The 21,628-nt window shown below is 39.0% G+C and overlaps 1 protein-coding gene across 3 annotated transcripts in view; it reads left to right on the forward strand.

Annotated features, from left to right (window-relative positions):
• Positions 1 to 12,510, forward strand: part of LOC147913331 (uncharacterized) — a 38,468-nt gene extending 25,958 nt beyond the window's left edge. Inside the window, exons 2-4 of one of the 3 annotated variants that reach the window (XR_015548820.1) lie at positions 6,195 to 6,305; positions 9,736 to 9,869; positions 10,303 to 12,510. Coding sequence is in view for 1 of the 3 variants with exons in the window: in XM_087418392.1 (XP_087274518.1) it covers positions 6,195 to 6,305; positions 9,736 to 9,802 (178 nt within the window). In the remaining 2 variants the exon portion in view is untranslated. The remainder of the gene's footprint in view (positions 1 to 6,194; positions 6,306 to 9,735; positions 9,870 to 10,302) is intronic. The other 2 variants (XM_087418392.1, XR_015548821.1) reach the window with 2 other exon arrangements.
• The last annotated feature ends 9,118 nt before the right edge of the window (positions 12,511 to 21,628 follow it).

Here is a 21,628-nt window from a genome sequence, read left to right on the forward strand (position 1 = left end):
AGAGGGGAAGAAATTCTTTTATAAGGGGAAGAAGAAGTTGGGAGGGCTAATGAAAACAAAGAATTCCAGGTGTAGTGGCTTTTCATTGGCTGAGTTGAGACAATCTCTCATTGGCTGATCTTCCTGCCTGTCAAGAAGAGGAAGTCTTTCTGCTCTTGGGTAGACCATGAGAGCTTCCCCTTTTGGCCTCCTAACTCCAATTTAATAAGATTTTTGTTTATTGATTTCCACACTCTCTCTGAGGTTTAATTTTCTCATTTCTAAACAGACAGAATAGATGTCTGAGGTCTTTCCAGCTATAAAATTCTATTTGTCTATGAATAAAAATGTACTCATTCCTTTATATGCAATATTTCATTTAATCCTAACAACAAACTTATGATGTAGGTAGTTTTATTATTCACACTTGACAGATGCAGAAACTGAGAATTAGAATAAATAATCTGATGAAGCAGATTCTCAATGTTGATGTTGAATAATGAAAGTTGAGGTGTGCCCCAATTTTCATTCTCATAGAAAGAGCCAGTCATTGACTTTTCATGTGTGTGGTAGCATATATTGTTAGCAGTTGAGACTCAATGGATTTAAACATTTGGAATCTTTTGAAACCCTGAAACATTAGATAAGTTTGATTTCTCTAACCATTATGAAAATTCTGCGTCTTAATACAAACTATCATTTGTAAAATATAATAAGAGCATTTCTACAAAATAGATTCTTTTCCAACTGGAATTGTGTGTGTATATGTGTGTAAAAGTAAGTTTCCTAAAATTCCAAGGGAACTAAATGAATAAATAAATGAAAGATCTCTAAATTTTAAAAGGTCAAATTCACTCAGTTAACAAGTATTCAGTGAGCATTCACCATGGACCCATGTGTTCCAATTGAATTTGAATCTGCAGTGTGGTTCAAGAACTACCTGGACCTGGAGGGGATTGGGGTCAGCTCCTGTCTAGGTGCCCTGGGATAGAGCCTGTTACCTGCCTGATTTTCAAGGTCATTGCCCTGTTAGACCACACACAATGCATTTTGGCCCTGTGACCAACTTCTTGGCATCCAAGAGAAAGTTCAAAATGCCAAACTACTTGTACGTAACAGAACTTTGCATGTATTACAGGTACTCTGTGAGTAAACATTGAATTAAGGCTTAACGTGGAGACATGTTCCTTTAGAAAAAAAGTAGCCAAGGTTAAGGCCATTTGAGCAGGTGAAATTCAGATGGCAATTAATCATGTTAGTATTATAAGGGCAATAAATATCTGGTTCTTTGTGGTTTTTCATGTGCCAAACTAGACCTGTGTTGTTCTAAAGATTTGATTTCCTGAATGACAATGAAAGTAAAGATACTCGTTTTTCACTTTATATATATTTTTTCACTGAGGAAGATTCACCCTGAGCTAAAATCTGTGCCAATCTTCCTCTGTTTCGTTCGTGGGTCGCTGCCACAGCATGGCTGCTGCCAAGTGGTGTAGGTCCGTGCTCGGGATCCAAACCTGGGCTGCCGAAGCAGAGCTTGCCGAACCTAACCACTAGGCCACGGGGCTGGCCCCTCACTGTTTAAAGCACTTTGATTATGTTATCTCATTGATTTTTAATATCAGTTCTTGAATGATGCTTTCATGTAAACACTGGCTTACATCCTATGTGGAAGATGGACAAACCCCATGTTTTGGAGATAGTGTCTTCCTGCTAAAAATAATGTACATAACAAAAGAAATAGAAGTATACTCTGAAGGCAGCTTTCACTTAAACATTATTTGAGTGGTCTAGCATTATAATATATTTGTGTGTGTGTGTGTGAGGAAGATCAGCCCTGTGCTAACATCTGCCAATCCTCCTCTTTTTTTTTGCTGAGGAAGACTGGCCCTGGGCTAACATCCGTGCCCACCTTCCTCCACTTTATATGGGGTGCCGCCACAGCATGGCTTGTCAAGCAGTGTGTCGGTGCGCACCCGGGATCCGAACCAGTGACCCCCGGGCCGCCGCAGTGGAGTGCATGCACTTAACTGCTTGCGCCACTGGGCCGGCCCCCCCTAGCATTATAATATTGACATTCCTGGCTAAAAAACCTCCATATTCTTTGGGGAAATCTTTCATGCTAATACCACCTCTTTAAGTCTGAATGTTCTGGTGAAATGGAGGGGAACTTTGAGGGCTGTTAAATCAAAAAGCATGCCATTCTGTTTGAAGTTGTATGACCATGAAAATTATAAGCCTTTACAAAACTGTTTTTCTAATTTACAGTGCATTTTAATAAGTATAATTCACTTAATTCCCAGTAGCATCCAACAGAAAGCAACACTGTAGGTGGCTGATTAATATTTTATGTTTGTCTTTAGTCACTAACCATGTCAATATGTGAAGATGTCTGAAAGAAACAACATATTCAAAACAGACTCCTCTGCTGTGTAATTTCCTTGGGATATTTCTTTTTTTTTTTTTTTTTGTGAGGAAGATCAGCCCTGAGCTAACATCCATGCTAATCCTCCTCTTTTTTGCTGAGGAAGACCAGCTCTGAGCTAACATCCATTGCCAATCCTCCTCCTTGTTTTTTGTTTTTGTTCCCCAAAGCCCCAGTAGATAGTTGTACGTCATAGGTGCACATCCTTCTAGTTGCTGTATGTGGGATGCGGCCTCAGCATGGCCGGAGAAGTGGTGCGTCGGTGCGCACCCGGGATCCGAACCCGGGCCACCAGTAGCGGAGCGCACGCACTTAACCACCAAGCCACAGGGCCGGCCAGGGATATTTCATTTTTAAGCGTTTATATTAAAGCTTTTAAAGTATTGTACAGCGTACCCAAAGAGTACTTCTACCTCACATTTAATAAAATTTACATAAAAATTTAGGAGTGGAAAATTATTGGCTCCGGCTGGCCCTGTGGCTTAGCGGTTAAGTGCGCGCGCTCGCGCTCCGCTGCCAGCGGCCCGGGTTAGGAACCCTGGGCGCGCACCGCCGCACCGCTTCTCCGGCCATGCTGAGGCCGCGTCCCACATACAGCAACTAGAAGGATGTGCAGCTATGACATACAACTATCTACTGGGGCTTTGGGGGGGAAAATAAATAAATAAATAAATAAAATTAAAATAAAAAAAGAAAAAGAAAATTATTGGCTCAACAACTATTTAAGAAAAGTTTCTTCTTCTTATCACCTGCTATGTCAAAAATATCTTTTTGAACATTGTTTAAATCTTTATACCTTAATATACTTTGGAATAAACTATTTAAGTTCAGGACATATCCTTTTAAACTTTACAGAGTTTTTCCAGACTTTCCTTTATGTTAGCAATAATCATGTTATTATTTTTGTCTTGTACCATCATGTAATTTATATATATGATGGTATATATACTAATTATATTTTCCCAACTCCTCACAAAGGGCTTCGTGTATTAAATCTTCATTTTTCTGGTGATACATATTATTTAGTAAAAGGTATTATCTTTCTTAAAGGAAGTAATTTCAGTCAATATCATCATTGAGATGATTCAGGTAAACTTGTTGATGAGAGACACCATATTTTATAAATATTTATGAAATATTCCAAATATTTAACAACTGAAAAGGGTATGGCACTGACCAATCAGAACAGATATGAACCATATAGCTGAACAGAGTCCTGAGAGCCCCTTTGGGGGCAGACATTAACCCATTGTTTGCTGAATCCTGAGAAGGTGGGAGGGAGAGGATGAACCAAGAGAGGCAGAGTAGGGATGAGAAAGCTCCCAGAGGACCCATAATAGTGACTATGTACCAGAGTTTCTCAAGCTTGATACTATTGACATTTTGGGACCCACAATTCTTTGCTGTTGGGAGCTGTCCTATGCTTTGTAGGATACTTAGCTGCATCTCTGGCTTCTACCTCCCAGGTTCCATTATCACTTGCCCCTCAGTTGTGACAACCAGAAATGTCTCCTGATATCATCAAACGTCTCCTGGGGGGCAAAACCACCCTAGCTGAGGATCACTGTTACATGACACGTGGTACAGAAATATTTCAATATTCTAACAACCATTACATTCATACCGTCACTCACAGAGTCTTGAACTGTTACCTGCCTTGTTGTGCTTAATAAAGATTTGTTGAATAAATTGATGACTCATTCAATCAGTCAACACACGGGGAAAAACTTTATAAGAAAGGTTGATTCATAAATTATCTATTGTACTTTGAGTGTGTACATCTTGATTTATGACTAAACAGATGTTTAGTGAGACCCTTCAACATGTTGCCACAATATTTGACATCGGACTTGGGGCCTCCAATTTGGCATTTCCTGCCCTAGCAATTCTGAACAGCTGTCAATTAGATGTTACCGTGTGATCCACTTGTCTCTTCCACCCGGAATACCCTCTTGACCCTTTGTTACCTAACCAACTCCTCGTCCTTCAGTTCAGGTGACTCCTCTTCTAGGAAGTCTCTGAATTGCTTATCCTGGGCTCTGTAGTTCTTTCATTGATGGAACTCTGGGCTCTCATTATTGTAGCATTATCACAATGGGTTGAAAGTATCTATTTAACTATTGTGTGGTTTATCACTATGGCTGAGGCTATATCTCATTCATCTTTATAGCCTTAGTCCGTGGCATAGGTGCTTAATAAATGCCTCCAGTATGATCTCAATTCTAGAAAAAAACCCTAGATACACAGATATAGGAAAAAAAAAAAAAAAAAAAAGACTGGAAGGATACCCACGTAACAGAGCTAGATTCTATACTTTTGACAGTTTATTGGAACTTTCTCCCATCTTGGCCACAAGAAGTATCAGTTTGAGGCTTATCCACATTACTACATTACATAAGGAAAATAAAGTTGATTTTCAAATTTCAGAGAAGGCTGGAAAGGAATGGGGTGAAGGAGACAACAGCATTAACAAAAGCATGAGCTTAGTTAATTATGTGACCTTAAACCAGTGCTCTCTAAACCTATCACCCTACTTCTACTGGGAAAAATTTAAAAGCAGAATAGAAGTTCGAATATAATAGTTCTGCTTACTTCCTTTGTAAATTGTGAACAATGCCCAGCCCCTCCATCCTCACCACCCTACCACCCTAAAAAAAAGAAACAAAAATTGTTTCGTGATTTTTTTTTCTGTTACTTTCAGAACTCAAGCTTGGTTGAGGACATAAGGCTAGCAGATGGGCATGGTTTTAAAGAAGTTATAATATTTGAGTTGAAATTCCCTACTCTGTTAATTATGGCCCTGAAGACTCCTTGTCACAGAAGCACAATTTCACAACCCCTTGACATTAAGAATGTTGATACACAGGTCCTAGTGCAGCTGCCTGCGCATGAGGCCAACAGATGGGCATAGTGTTAAAAAAAAAAAAGAGAAAAAGCTGCATTGCTAAGGTTTCAATTCTCTAATCCAGTCACTGAGGCTCTGAAAGCTTGCTGCATGAAAAGGAGGCTTGCTCCTTCCTCCTTTGAAGAACCTAGTGGTTCTTTGGCGCCCTTCCTGTCCCAGTCCAGCTCTGTACTTGGAGCCACTGAGGGAAGAGTAAGAAGCCATTGCTAACTCAATTAATATGTCACGGAAGATATTCCCGTGGTTGGCTTATTATCATGATCCTAACTCTCACCTGGTGCTATTCTGGAAGAGTACTTAGGAATAGAAATAAAGACAAGGCGGAAAAACAAAAAATGACCATATTTTCATATTGTTTCCAGAACATGGCATTAAATTTGCAAATCAGTGAGGATCTATTTATAGTCTGTCAACAAACGACAAGATAAGCACTACAGACCCTTTTATTTACAACAGCCTTTTGCAAGAAACATTTCCTCGAAATCAATGTGCAAAGGTACTAAGCTTGATGAATATCATAAAATACGGGATGATGAATATATGAATGGAAGGTCTGCAACCTAAAGGAGGCTGAATTTAATCCCCAGAGAAGCCAAGTCTTATCTTCAGTAATGTGGTACGTTGGAAAGAGCATAAGTTTTCAGCCAGTCAAGCCTAACCTCAGGTCTTTTCTGGTACTTACCAGCCATGTGACTTTAAGTAAATCACTCCATCTCTTGACTCCCTAGTTTATTCATATGTAAAACTGGAGAAATAATAACCATCCGACAGTTAGATCTTGTTGAGCTTAGAAATTTGATTTTAAGGTATTATTGCTCATTAACTGGTGGTACCTCTTCCTAATGTAGAATCAGTTTGTTCATCAAAGGTTCACACCTTGTCTTTCAGGCCCTACCCATGCCCTCAGACCTTACCAGGCCTCCTGTTTCACATCTTCTCTATCATAGGACTGGACCAGCAGTGGCAGTCGTTTTCCAGTTCTGCTTCATCTCGGATTCTGTAGGTTGGGGTATGCTCTTCTTCACTCTACGGCTGTTTTAGATGTGTATAGTTTATTTTTATTTTCTGTTTTCAAGGAAGTGACGTACAAATAACTAAAGTTTGAATTTCACTTATTTATAGGTGGATAAATTTCCTTGCCCAACACACCGATATTAAATTTTTATGAGGATGAAAAAACTAGCTAAGAAGAAAGATATTAGACACCAAAAATATTCTTGGGATTAGTATGGAAATATTACTTGAACATTGCATGGATATTAATTGGGACTCTAAAACATATTGACCAAAGAACCTCCTCATGACATACATATTAATGCTGGACTCTCCGCCAAGCAGTTCCAACATTTGTGGGTGGCTAAATGTAGTTTGCTTTAGTTAATGAGGAATTTAGTACAGTGAAGGGGGGAAAATGAATTTAGGAATATAAGAAAGGCTTTTTCGAAATCTCTATGTGAAGACGATTGTAAAAATATCGTGTTCTTTTTTGCGTGTGTGTGTGTGTGAGGAAGATCCGCCCTGAGCTAATGCCTATTGCCAATCCTCCTCCTCTTTTTCCCTTTTTCTCCCCAAAGCCCCAGTAGATAGTTTTATATCATAGTTGCACATCCTGCTAGTTGCTGTATGTGGGACGCCACCTCATCATGGCTCCACAAGCGGTGCGTTGGTGTGCGCCCGGGATCCGAACCCGGGCCACCAGGAGCAGAGTGCACGCAATCAACCGCTAAGCCATGGGGCCGGCCCCTCAAGTGTTCTTTTTAAGTGCATTGTTGTTGGGTGTACCCATGCCATCCCGAACCTCATCAGTTTCAGCAAATGCCAAAGATATATAAAGATTTGTTTACCTAATTGTGCTTTCATGGATTGAGGTATAATAGTAGCAGCAACAATATTAACCAAATAATAACTATCATTTGCTGAATGCCAGGTGCCAAGCACTGTTCTAAGCACTTTCTATGAAGGAACTCATTTAATCCACATGACATTTAATTTGCATGACAATCCTACAGGGAAGCTACTAATCATGTCCTCATAGGGATGCGTACTGAGGCCAATCTGAAAATAGTCTAGGAAGGAGCCAGATTGGGTGTTGTGTCTTGGGCTTCATCCAAGAACGGTTCCCTAGCAACCAAGTGCCTATAGGGATCCCCATGCAAGTGTGACCCAGGGGCTGAGGCCAACTTAGATTTGCAGAAAAGTTAGTTTAATCCTATTCTTGGGCTCTGAACACATCCTTTCTCTTATTCAGAACAAGGAAGTTAAATCAGATCCAAAAATCTCATAAAATAATTAAATATTGAACATGACCTATTGAAGGCCAAATATGTCATAACTGACACTAAACAAATGTCTGTAACACATTTCTGAAGTGTGATTTTGGTATCCACTGAAATCGGATTCAATTCAGTACTTCGCTTAAGTTTTTTTTTAGCTTAGCTTTTTGCTGTTAAAAAGCAAGTCATTAAACAAAATATTTAGCAAAGAGCATGAACTACAGATTTTATCATAAACTCAACTAACTCCATTTCCTTATGCACTGCACACTGTACTGCTGCCCTATAAACTATGTGTTTTGACCTTGGAAAATCTGGTCTCCACTTGCACAACTTTACTCAGTAGGAGGATTCATCCTTGGTTAGTAAGGGTTTAAGCAACTGCACACAGGCTAACTCAGATGGGTGAGCAGGTACAAGTGGAATTCAGAATTATGGGTTGAAGTGAGCAAGGATTTATTATAGACTTTAAAGCTTTGAAGTTGAAGATTTGGCTTTCTCTCATCATGGCTAAAGAATGAAATTCTCCTTAGCGAAAACATATACTGAGTGATAAGATAATTTAGCTTGATCTTTACCATCAGCCTCACCTTCTACCTCTACAAAAGTCCTTTGAAGTCTGCAAAGCAAAAAAGTGAGGAAAAACTGGCCAATTGTGAATCATTACTTAATTATGCATGAGGTATATGGTGTACGTCAAAGAAAGGGATTAAAATATTTGATGTATTTTGCCTGAGAGACAAATACTATCCTGGGTTGTATTTATCATCAAGTAGAGAGTATAAAACATGTAGCAGTCATACGTTCTAGGCCAGGAAAAGCAAAGGATGTAAATTTTGTCTCTTGTGTGACTGAGCAGGGCTTTGAGACAGGCATTTGCAAGTCTCCAGCAAACAGAGGGCTACCAAATGTTGCATGAAACCTACAGATCGTAATGGATTACTAACATTGGCACTTTTTGATTATTCCCTGACATTTGGAACATTTGCCAAGGCGCAGCTTCAATTTGCAGGTGAACTTGAAATTCCCACTGTTTAAGTTTAGTGCATTACAGATAGAGCAAGGCCTACTTCAACAAGCATAGGAGTATGGTACTAATCCCGGTAGCACCCACTGACATGTTAGCCTGGATTTTGACCACCAGATTAGCAGTGAGGATGCCCTGCCCAGTGGCTTAGGGGAGGGACCTTCTCAGAGAGAGGTGAGGGCAGGACCAGAGGTGCCCAAGGGGCGGGGCACTTCACCTCAAGCTGCCTCAGCATCACTGTGGGGGTAATGCTGTCCCTCCAGTGGGTCTAGAAGGCAAAGCATGGAACCAAAGAGGGTTATTCTTGAGCCTTAAGATCTAATGGAATTTGCCTTGCCCAGTTTTAGATTTACTTGTGATCTGTCACCCTTTGTTCCTATTTATCCCTTTTAGAATGGAAATGTCTATCCTATTCCTACCCCACCCTTGTATTTTGGAAGCACATGACTTGTCTGGTTTCACAGATTCACAGCTGGAGAGGGATTTTGCCTGAGATCAGTCACATCTCAAGTCTCACCCATATGTGATTCAGAAGCTATTTATTTATTTATTTACTTTTTTAAAACAACCAGTTTTTTAAAATTTTATTTATTTATTTATTTTTCCCCCAAAGCCCCAATAGATAGTTGTATGTCATAGCTGCACATCCTTCTAGTTGCTGTATGTGGGACGCGGCCTCAGCATGGCTGGAGAAGCGGTGCGTCGGTGCATGCCCGGGATCCGAACCCAGGCCGCCAGCAGTGGAGCGCGCGCACTTAACCGCTAAGCCATGGGGCCGGCCCTCAGAAGATATTTAAATGAGACTGTGGACCCAAGACTTTAGAGTTGATGCTGGAATGAGTTAAGGCTTTTGGGGCTGTTGGGATGAAATGAATGTATTTTGCATGAGAGAGGAACATGAATTTGGGGGGTCAGGAGCTGAGTGCTATGGACTGAATTATGCCCTCCCCAAATTCATGTGTAAAGCCCTAACCTCCAATGTGATGGTATTTGGAGATGGAGCCTTTGGAAGGTAATTAGATGAAGTCATGAGGGTGGGGCCCTCATGATGGAATTAGTGCCGTTATAAGAAGAGACACCAGAGAACTCATTTCCTCTTGCTTTCTCTTCCCACCATGTGAGGACACAGGGAGAAGGCAGCGTCTGTCAGCCGGGAAGAGGAATCTCACCAAGAACTGAATCTGCCATCATCTTGATCTTGGACTGCCCAGCCTCCAGAACTGTGAGAACTAAATGTCTATTGGTTAAGCCATTCAGTCTATGGTATGTTGTTACACAAGCCCCAGCTGACTAAGACAGCAACGTCCTAACTTTGGGCCTTGAAGAAATAGGATAGTGTTTGTAGTTTAATCCTAATAATTATGATTATAATAGTAATGGCCAACATTAATTGAATGCTTACTATATTCCAAGTGGGAGTGTGGCAGTAGGAAAGTCTACAAAGCTGGACTTGGTGGAGGCTTCCTGTAAGGAGTCTGGGAGACCCAGAAATAGTATTGACCCCTAGGGCTATCTGTAGAAAGTGAGGCTTCTGACTGTGGTTTCAACTGCTTCATAAATTTTCATAGGGTGGTTACAGATTGTAATGTGTTTCAAAACAAAAGAAAAAAGCTTTGAAATCCAAAATAATTACATGTTGACTTAATCACTAATCTTGATGAAAATTTCATTTAAAACCATATGATTTCCATTTCAGATATGGTAAAAATGAAGTACCCTCTCTGCATGACTTGTGAATAACAAGCTTCTGACTACCAATAATTTGACAGCAATGGGCTGAACGAAATAAGCATTTTGAGCTCTAATCAGAGACATGAACATCAATGAGAATGAGAATGGAAAGAAATTACAGGATACACATTTCCAGAGAACAAAACTGTTTAGGAGAGGAAAAACCCCAAAGATAATTGCTACAAATCAGTGTTTGTCTGGTAGGTTCGGAATTATTTTAGAATCTTAGTCATTAATTTTCTATTTGAATGAGTGTTCTTTTTAAAGCAAACAATGGAAAAAAGAGAAAAGTTTGAAAATTTTCAACCCAGGCAGAAGGGAAGAGTCCTCCATTTTGTTGCAATGTTTTGGAACAGACTAGATGTATTCTTCAAATAAAGTATACAAATATTTTATACAAATAAAGGAGAGAGGGCAATATTTAAAAAGTATAAATCAACATTGAGATCTGTAATTATCATGAAATATGACTCTCTTAAAACTTTGTAGAAAAATATAAGTAGTAAACACTTCCAAATTATTTGTGCTTTCCTAATATGCTCTGATTTCCCCTCTCTGCTTTCATAAACTTTGATTTTATAATCTGCTCATTTTTATTTACTGAATTATAGAATAATGAATAATATCATTATAGCACAAATGACTTAGACTAAACGAGCTATCCTTTGGCTATGGTGGCATGCTTCAACATTTTTAAGAAAGGCTCAAGGATAAAGTTGTAAGTGCAAAATATCCTGTTTTATAACCCCGGACTTCAACAATGCTGAGTATGCCCAGCTGCCAGCACATGTGGATTCCCGAAGGGTTCTTAGCAGTGGTAGCTGTTGTGTCTCCAAATCTGAATGCATGTGTGGCTGATCTGGGCACAGCTCTGCTTCAAACCTCTAATCATGTAAGGAAAGTGGGGCCGGGGACTGCAAAGAAGAGCTGGGAATGTCAGTGTTGATGTATACGTTGTGTCCATTCCATGTCATCACAAGTAAGTCAAGAGGGATAGCTATTGTCCACTCTCTTGTAAGTTTGATTTTTCCTCTTGGAGAAAATATTTCTGAGCTTTTACGTGGCCAGTGCGGATTTTTTTTTAACGTAGCACACTAGACGCAGTCATTTTTTCCTGTTATTAATGATTAGTAAGAATCATTACATGATGGACAGAACTCCATGGCCTCTTTATTCATCCTGAAGACTGTCAGGGCTAAGGCGGACTAATCATGATCGTTTTCTGCAGCATCACGGTCTGGTTAGCCCTCTGTCTCCCTGAAGTTCCGTCTTCCTTTTGATGTGCTGAGGAGTGTTTGTGGCAGCTGTAAGGCTCTGGGATAGCCAGCCCTCCCTGCATTCTGCACCCCCACGCCCGACAGAATGACACACCTTCATTTGCGCCCTCTGCACGCCCTTGCACCCTTGCCCCTGCCTGGAGTCCTCGTGGGAAACGGCCTCAAATCCCTGCATCCAAGTTCATTAAAAGCCATTTTTCTCTTGCATAATCAAAGCGTTCAGTCTCTCATTGATCAATCCACAGCCTAACCAAGCAATTGAGAAGAAATTAATCTCAGTCCCCAAAGGTTCGCGGTGTTTGGAAATTATTGAACTGGGGGGTAGATATCTTCTCTGTTTACACTTACAAAAGGCAGAGGGCCTGCCTGCGGGGTTGATAAGGATCTGTTAAGTAAGGCCACCCCAGGCTGCCTCTCTAGCTGCGGAGAAACTGAAAAGCACACAGACCCCTGATAAGTTAATGACGGGGAGCGCTAGCATTTACCTTCTCAGAGACCACATTATGTTAGGGGGCACCTGGCAAGATCCCATCTTATCTGTTCCTTTCAACTGGCCACTGTCTTGATTCTCACCCTGACCCCCACCCCCTGAGGAGAGCTTGCTGGAGTTAACTGATATGATCTAAAAGAGATCCTTTCACCTAGATGGGAAGAGGCCACAAAAGCACTGCATTTAGACAAATCAGGGGTGTTAGTCTACCCTGTGGTACAGGAAATTTTGACCTTGAGAAAGTCTCCTCTTGTTCACCTAATTATTTCGAGATATTTGAAAGGCTAACTCCTGTTGTGCATTGACTCTAATCATTGAATGGTCGTGCTCAAGCTAGAAAACTAGAGATAATTCAGTACCTTTAGCCTAGCTCCTAACCCGGGAAATTACTTATTTGCCAAGTAATTTGCATCATAGTTTTGTTGTTGTTTTTGTCAAGTAGACTGTGGTTAAGCGTATCGCACAGATTGTCTCATCTAATCTATCACAACACTGTTACAAGGTGGATATTATTTACCTCCATTTATAAATACAGATTCTGAGGAAAGAACTTAGCCCTTCTCTTGTGTAAAGGCTCATGCTTCTGCTTTACTTTGAAGGCTCCCGTCTTGAATGAGGGGAGAGGATGAGATGAAAATATATAGACGTTTTGTGTTTTCCCTTGAATTGATCCCTATGTTTATTTCAGTCTGGTTCCGTCTTCAGAAAAATGTGCTCTGCTACCCCCGTTATCATCTTCTTTCCCATCCGTGCTGCTCAGAGCTAGTCCTAGCTCTAAGAATGCCTCAATTATATTAATATTATTATTTTCAATCTCATATTTGTACCATTTTAATGGATGCTTGTCAGCAGAACTCAACTCCTAAAATGAATTACATAGAAAACCTATGGTCCTTTTAAAGACACACAAGTGCCAAAATAAATATGCAGGAAGCTAATTATAGGGCGACTTAAACAATACTATTTGATGGGATTCTTGTAGCAGAAAGTCCCTGGTTCCCTAAAAATTTATTCTCCCATTAATAGTAACCCAGTTTTTGCTAAACACAGGGTTGCTGAGCTGGAGGCCACATTCCCCATCGCCCTCAGCAGCTAGGTTTGATCACGTTACTAAGTCATCTCTAACGGAATGTGAGTGGAAGTGAGTGCACAGCTCTCCATCACTTCTCGGAAAAGAAGTCGCTTGCCTTCCACTTCTGCTATTTCTTCCTTCCTGAAAGCTGAACAATGAACGTGACATTGGTCCAGAGTCAGGAAAGGTAATGCCCGAAGGCAGCTGTTTTCAATGTGCTGTCCCCAGATCCCTAGGGATCCCTGAGACACTTTCAGTGGGTCGGCATTGTCAAAACTATTTCAGTAATAATACTAAGATGTTATTGGCCTTTTTCACTGAGTTGACATTTGCACTGATGTCACAAAAGCAATGGCGGGGAGGCTTACTGGTGCCTTAGCGTGAATCAAGGTGGTGGTAACAAGCAGTCCCGTATTCTTTGCCACCACACACTCGCAGAAGAAAAATGCCAGTTTCATTAAAAAATATGCTTGGTGAAGCGGTAATAATGTTCAATATTGTTAAATCTTAAGTACATTGCTTTTGACAGTATGTGTAAAGACATGAGAAGTACACATAAAACACTTGAGCAAGCTGAGGTCTAGTGATTGTCGTGAAGAGAAGCACTTGTGCGGCTGTTTGAGTTGAGAACTGAACTATTCGCTTATTGTTTTTTTAACGTCACACCATTTTTCTTGAAGAAACCACCAACAGACAAACCATTATTCAGACTCAGGTACATGGCAGACGTTTTCCGGAAAATGAATGAAGGAAGCCTGTTGCTTCAAGGTAAACAATGGACAGTGTTTGTTGCCAGAGATAATATCGAGATTTAAAGAAAAAATTAGAATGGGAAAACTTGTATCTGCCTCTGTAAGATTAATAGCTTCCCAATGTTTAAAGACTTTCCTAATGATATGGGTCATGGTATTAATAAATATTTTTTTAATATTGTATGATAAAATGTTCTAATAGTCATTTAGTGACTAATAGTCACTAAATGCACAATTTAGTGAATCAGTATTTTCCAAATGATGCACAATTTAGTGAATCAGTATTTTCCAAATGATGAATATATGATGGTACAAAATCATTCAGACTGCAAGCTAGACCAGTGGATTTTCATGTGACAGAGTATGAAAACTTCATTACCTCATATTGTTTTAGATTCTGCATTGCAACCAACCTTTAAAAAACTACCGCTTGTCAAGCTGTGGTGTATTATTCAACAAGCATATCCACAACTGTCTGAGAAGTCTTTTCAAATACTCCTCCTTTTTACAAATATGTGAGTGTGTGAAGATAGATTTTCTTCATACACTTCATATTTCTTCAAAATAACATACCACAACAGATTGAGTGCAGAAGCAGCTACAAGAATCCAGCTGTCATCTATTTATCAAGACATCAAAGAGATTTGCAAAATGTAAAACAATGTCACTCTTCTCACTAAACTTTAGTTTTGGAAAATTTAGTTATTTTTCATAAAAGTCTATTTTATTAGTTAAAATTAATGGCTTTATTGTTTGTGGTAGGCTGAATAATGACCCCCAAAATATCCACATCCTAATCACGGGAACCTGTAAATACATCACTTTATATGACAAAAGGGACTTTGTAGATGTGATTAAGTTAAGGATCTTGAGATGGGAGAAGTTGTGGGTTATATGGGTGGACACAACGTAGTCACTAGGGTTCTTACAAGAGGGAGACAGGAGTCTCAGAAGCAGAAAAAGGAGATGAAATGAAGTATCTGGAGATTGGAGTAATATACTTTGAAGATCAAGAAAAAAGCTGTAATCCAAGTAGTTCAGACAGCCTCTGGAAGCTGCAGAAGGCAAGGAAATGGATTATCTTCTGAAGCCTCCAGAAGGAATGGTCTCCTGCCAGACCTTGATTTTAGACTTCTGACCTCCAGAACTATAAGAAAATAATGTTGCATTGTTTTAAGCCCCTATATTTATGGTAATTTATTACAGCAGAAATTGGAAACTAATATAATGCTACTTTTAAAAGAAATAAACAAATACTTTAAACATTTCTCAGTTTTCATTTTGAATATGATGAATACTGATGGATAGAATACACACAAACAAAAGCTCTTGGGTGTCCTCAGTAATTTTCAAAAGTGTAAAGCAATTCTGAGAACAAAAAGTTTGAGAATTGCTGCCCTGAGGGATGGCGGAGCAACAAGATGGAAGAAACATGAATCCCTGAATGAGTTTATGAGCTCAGCTGTCTTGCAGGGCTGGACCGTCTGCCTATCTCTGGACTGTTATTTGTGTAAGAAATAAACTATCTTATTTAAACTACTGCATTTGGGGTCTCTTTGTTACAGCAACCCAGCCTGTACCTAACTAACACAAATAACTGATGTTATCCTTACATTCTCTCCTAAGTGTTGAATCCTATTTCAAAATCAATTTTAATTGATTTGATGATTTTAAAATCCCATCTGACTTTTAATGAAAAAAAGGCCAAAATAAAATTAGAAGTAGTTGTAGAAAAAGTTCTCCTTTCTCTATTAAATGCTGTTTTTTACTAATATTGAGATATTCTTTTCTCTGCCTTAGAGAAAAAAAAAGTGTTCAATTTGATTTTCCTAATCCTTAGATTGAAATGACAATTTTTACCAGCAATTATTGATGTGATCTCTTGCTTTTAACTCTTGTTAATTCTTGCTACTCTTTGAGTATAGCAACAAATTGAAATCATTTTGAGGAATTAAAATAACGATGCCTATGATTTTGCCTTTGCAAGTACCTTGATTTATTTTTGTTTTTTAAAAAATTTCTAACCAGCTAATGAGGCAGGTTGGGAAGGCACTATTTCCATTTGACCAGTGAGGATGTACCAGGAATCCAGAAAAAGTAAGAGACTTGGCTCAAATGATAGAACTATCTCATGGCAGGGCTGACCAAAAACCAATTTTATGCAGATGTACTGAAAGAGCACAGTTTTGTTGACAACACACAGTTGGTTATTCTCAGAACATTTGGTAGCTTATTAACTGGTAACTGTTTGAATTAGAAATAACTGGTTTCCAAACATACAATGATATGTCTAAATAACATTTTAAATGTGTAACCTCATCTGATCAAAATTCCAAGACACAGTATAGGCAATGACTATAGGTAATAATCATTAGGGTTACAATTTCAGTACATTAACAAATATTACCACCGTATCCTTAACTGTACCATTTACCTAAGAAAAGACTCAAGATCCAGCAGCTTTATGTGAATAACATGAAGCCTGGAAAAATTACATCAATAAAGTAAAAATAAGCCAGAAGACTTAAATAATTAGAAAGCCCACTAAGTCTGTATATACAAAAAGAAGCAGTGAGACTAGACAAGATGTCACATCACAGGACATATCCTTCATGAGAAAAAGCTAAGAAATGCAAAACGACAATGTCCGAAAGAACTTGCATATATTCACATGCCACATGACATTATGATTATTTTCTTCTGACAGAAATAAATTATATAAATAGGACTTCAAAAAGAAGATGTAGCTTTGATCTCACTTCTAATTGGTTGCACCCAGAGAATTTTCAGATCACCTAAGTGAGGGATAGTAAGTGTTACTTATGTAAATAATTAATAAACATCTACGATCTATTGGGCTTTTATCTGCCCTTCCAAAGAGGGGAAAGTTGTCTATAGTTCAGCCAGCAAGAAATAAACTCATCATTTAACTCTCTTCTCTAGGCTTATTTCTTTACAACTTGGAGAGATTTCCTCAAGAGCAAAGGCATTTCTATCATCTTACTTAGAAGAGTGTGTTCTAGAGCACAAGCCACAGTTAAGAGTTTCTTTTTAAAGATACTTGTGGCAAAGATTTTTGGATTGCCACCAACATCTGTTCTCTTCTTCTTCCTTAGAAATAGAGTTGTAGCTGGGCTGTGATTGCCCAGCAAGGGACTACATTTTCCAAGCCCCTAGCAATGACGTGTGTCCACAGGACACATCGAAGGAATGTGTATGGAGGTGAGGTCTTTACTTCCACCTAACTTCCTTAAGAGGAAATTTTTGTCCCTGGACAACCGGTGATGCCCAGAGCAAACTTGAAAGCCATGTGTTAAAGACGGCAGAGCTGTTGTCACCTTGGGTCCCTGAAAGACTGTGTGGAGTAGAACCTCCCTCTGACAAAGAACATTCACCTCAGACTAGCGCAAAAGAGAAATAAACTTTTTTGTCCCTTAAGCCACTTAATATTCAGGGGTCCTGCTTCAACAGTTTAGCTTGCTAACACATTGCTTAAGACATCAAATTGTATCAAATAAAGGTTTTAAACTCTTTCTAATCCTTAGCTATACTTTATAAAGCCTAATCAATCTAATTCTGCTTCTGTAGGTAAAATCTACGTATAGAATTGGATCTTGGTGACTTACCGCTCTCTGTTCAGTGTGGATTGTTTTGGGTGGGGGAAGAATAAGAATTGGAGCCATGTGTTATGAGCATCCTCAAATTCTCTCCACCTCAAAATTTCTCTCTTAATACATCCCCTCTTTCTGTATTCTTTTCACCCAATATCTTTTTTTTTTTGGTGAGGAATGCTGGCCCTGAGCTAACGTCTGTTGCCAATCCTCCTCTTTTTGCTTGAGGAAGACTGCCCCTGAGCTAACTTCTGTGTTCATCTTCCTCTACTTAATCTATGGGACATCTCTGCAGCATGCCTTGATGAGCGGTACATAGGTCTGTGCCTGGGATCCGAACCGGCAAACCCCGGCTGCCAAAGCTGGGTGTGCGAACTTAACCACTACGCCACCGGGCCAGACCCTCACCCAATATCTTTATCTAATGCCCTTCAGCCACTGTCTCCCACGGTTTTCTCCTCTATCTTGGATATCATATTCTCTTCTTTGATCTTTTCCTCCTTACCCTGAAACATACTTTGGGTCTTCCATATACTATAAAGCATTTTCTTTTAGTTGTAACTCCTTTTCAAGTTACCACCTTATCTTTTTCCTTTCCTTATTTTTCTCCTACTTTATCTTTCTCAAAATTCTTGAAAGAGTATTCAATCCTTTCTGTTCCAGTTTCATATGATTTCTTTTTCAAGCCCATCCTTAAACAAAAACTTCTCTCTTTATTTACTGAGCATGAATCCAATTATGTCTTTGTGAGTGTTACTCTTTCTAAAGAATTGTGCAATACTGATTGCTATTATCTTTTTTCTATTTCCTTCTGAAATCTCCATCTTGTCTCATCTCCATCTAGCTCAACAAATTTATGCAATTCCTAAAATCTACCCATTCATTGTTTTCTCTCTCCATTATCTCCCTTGACTATTCTATCTACCACCATGGATTCTCTTAAGGGGATGAATCTCAGTCTATTGTATATTTACTTCATATATTTATGTGGATATCTTGACAGCAACTCAAGTTCAACATCCCCAAAATGGAAATCACCTTCCTCTCACCCAAATTACCTGTTTCTCCTAATTTCTACATTTCTGTTCATGGTAACATTGTTTTCTCCTACACTCAGGCTTGAAATTTCAGAATAAATTTTTAACAAATCTCTCTCTTTTCCTTCCCAACATTTAACTATTTGCCACATCTTTAGTCTTTTTGTTTCTACTTTGAAATAATCCTCTTATCCATTCCTATGTTTACCTTCTCCCACTAACACTCTAATGCAGGTTTAAACTCTTATTTTTCCTGAGCTTTTGCAATATCCTTCTCATCTCTAAATCCTTCTCCCTTCAATCTTATTCCTATACTACCGTCATAGTAATTTTCCTATTGTGCAAATCTCAGTATATCACTTTCCCAGTAAAAAAATCTCCAGTACTCCCTATCATTTACTAAATAACATGCAAACTTGGCCTGACTTACAAGGCCCTTTTGCATTCTGATTTCAAGATGCCTTCTAACCCTATTTTGCACAAGACGTAACTTGCAATCCAGTCAAATTTGATCCCTTGATCTCTCCCCGGTATGTCCTGTCCTTTCTCCTCTCTGTGCCTTTCCTTACGCAACTCTATTTCCTGCAATGTTATTGTCCTTGTCTCTATCAGATGAATTCTTACTCTATCTTCAGGCTTAGCTTTATGCCACCTCTTTCATCAGATGAACTGTCACCCCTCTCTAAACACTACAGCAAATTATCTGAATCACTCTTATGTCACCCTTCAATGCTTTCTGAGTTATTGTCATTTGGTGCAGTAGGAATAAGACAATATTTGAAATCTTGCGCCAGCTCTCGTCTTGGCTCTACCACTAGATGAACAGGTTATTTCACCTACTGAGCCTTCATTTCTCTATCTATAAAATGGAGATAATAATATCTACTCCATCTTAGGATTTTTCAGAGGATCATATTAGACTATGTTATGTGATAGAGTTTTGTAAATTATTAAACACTTTACAAACATTACTTGTTATTATTACTATTACTTATTCTTAGATCTTATTTCTCCAAATATCTTTTAAGCTTCTCAGAAATAAGAATAATGTGTTTAATTTTTTTCCTTCTCTCCTGACATCATTACCAGGAGAACTTGTACATAGAACTTGTTTAAGAAGTATTTGTTGAACAACAACAAAAACAAACCTAGAATTAAAATGGTAACTGAAAATTCAGGCAAAACATTAAAATGATCTGTCTATATAATACTAAACACCTGATTGTAAAAAAACAGAGTTATAAGAAATTTTATTTTTTGATAGTTCACATTTCTTATATTGTTTATGATTCAAAATGACTACAGGTTAATCTACAGAATAAGGAAAAAAAGTCGACACGTGTATTCTCTCTCAAATATTAAAGTACCTGAAATACTTGGGGTGCACACATAGAATGAAATGATTTTCCTCCTCTTTAAAAAAGAACAAAGATTAAATGCAGGTGGAAATGCATGACAGCACATGTCACTTCCTTTGGAACGTTAGGTGGATGGCGTTCATTATTTCCAGGCAAATTTGTGCGTGAAATCATCAGCCAAGCATTTGTTGATATCTCACAGTGATTTGTATAAATCAAAACACGAACACCTCTATTCAGACAATAAATTCCTCTAGAGGTTGATTAGAATAAGAGAATTTTTAAAGAGGATTAGAAGACAATTTTCAGCAGGAGGTAAATTGACACATAAAAATATAGTCATTAACATTCTCTAAGGATGAATAAGAGACAAACTAGAAGAAAAAGGGTATTTTGATCTGTGCAGAGGGGCTTCAAAATTAAATGCCAGAACATCTTTTCTTGAAAACAGTGCTTTATCTATAACTGTTTTACGAATAGGTTTATTTCAAACAAAACAATTTATAGATTCATATATCCCCAAATGAGAAAAAAAAATGTTTTTGTTTACATGAACATGTATTATTATAAGAAACTTAGAATTTTTTTTTTTTTTTTTTTTTAAAGATTTTATTTATTTATTTTTTCCCTCCAAAGCCCCAGTAGACAGTTGTATGTCATAGCTGCACATCCTTCTAGTTGCCGTATGTGGGACGCAGCCTCAGCATGGCCGGGGAAGCGGTGCGTCCGTGCACGCCCGGGATCCGAACCCGGGCCGCTAGCAGCGGAGCCCGCGCACTTAACTGCTAAGCCACGGGGCCGGCCAGAAACTTAGAATTTTGACTACTTTATTTTTCTAACAAAATGAACTGTATTTAACACTTGAAACTCAGGCTAGATGAATGACTTTTGATTTATAGTTAAATCTCTCAAATGGCAGTGGGAACAGGATTCTCCCCTACCCCTTGCTCACCCCCACCTGATCTCAGTCTTTCTTCCCTAATGGACACAAAGACAGTTGAAGTAGACACACGTCGAGTCTCCTCATGTAGCCATCAGGACTGTCGCTTATAGAAACCCCATGGGCTCCCTGGGCCTCGGTGATGTTGCTCCATGTGCAGGGACACCTTTACTCAATAAGCATTCTTCTGGTTTTCTATACAGGGCTTGGAATTCTCTGGAATCTCCTTTGTGAATTGCTTGCTATCAGGAAATCCCCTTCATTATGCCCCTCTGCTTTATCCTTCAGATGAGCAGCACCAAAAACACAGCTGGGAAAGAGCAAGTGGATGATTGCTTTCCTTCCCCAGTGAAGAGAGGTGCCTTTGGGGCCAGCCTGGGGGTGTAGCAGTTAAGTTCGCGGGCTCCACTTCTGCGGCCGGGGTTTTCATGTTCGGATCCCTGGCATGGGCTTTCGCACCGCTCGTCGAGCCATGCTGAGGTGGCCTCCCACATACAAAAAAATAGAGGAAGATGGGCACAGATGTTAGCTCAGGGCCAATCTTCCTCACAAAAAAAACCAAAAAGAAAAACACACACACAAAAAAACCCCAAAAGAGGTGCCTTTGCAACATATTTTTAAGGTAAAATGTTGACAAACCTTAATATAACAGTTGTTAAAATTAAAAAAGAAAGGAGATTAGAGGAAGTAATGTGAACACAAGATTCAGAAATCCACATAGTTGGGAGTTTGGGGTGTGCTCTTGATGTTCGCT

This window comes from Ceratotherium simum, chromosome 28 (assembly GCF_057802395.1).
Source record: "Ceratotherium simum simum isolate JZ-2026a chromosome 28, ASM5780239v1, whole genome shotgun sequence".
Classification (NCBI taxonomy): Eukaryota; Metazoa; Chordata; class Mammalia; order Perissodactyla; family Rhinocerotidae; genus Ceratotherium; species Ceratotherium simum.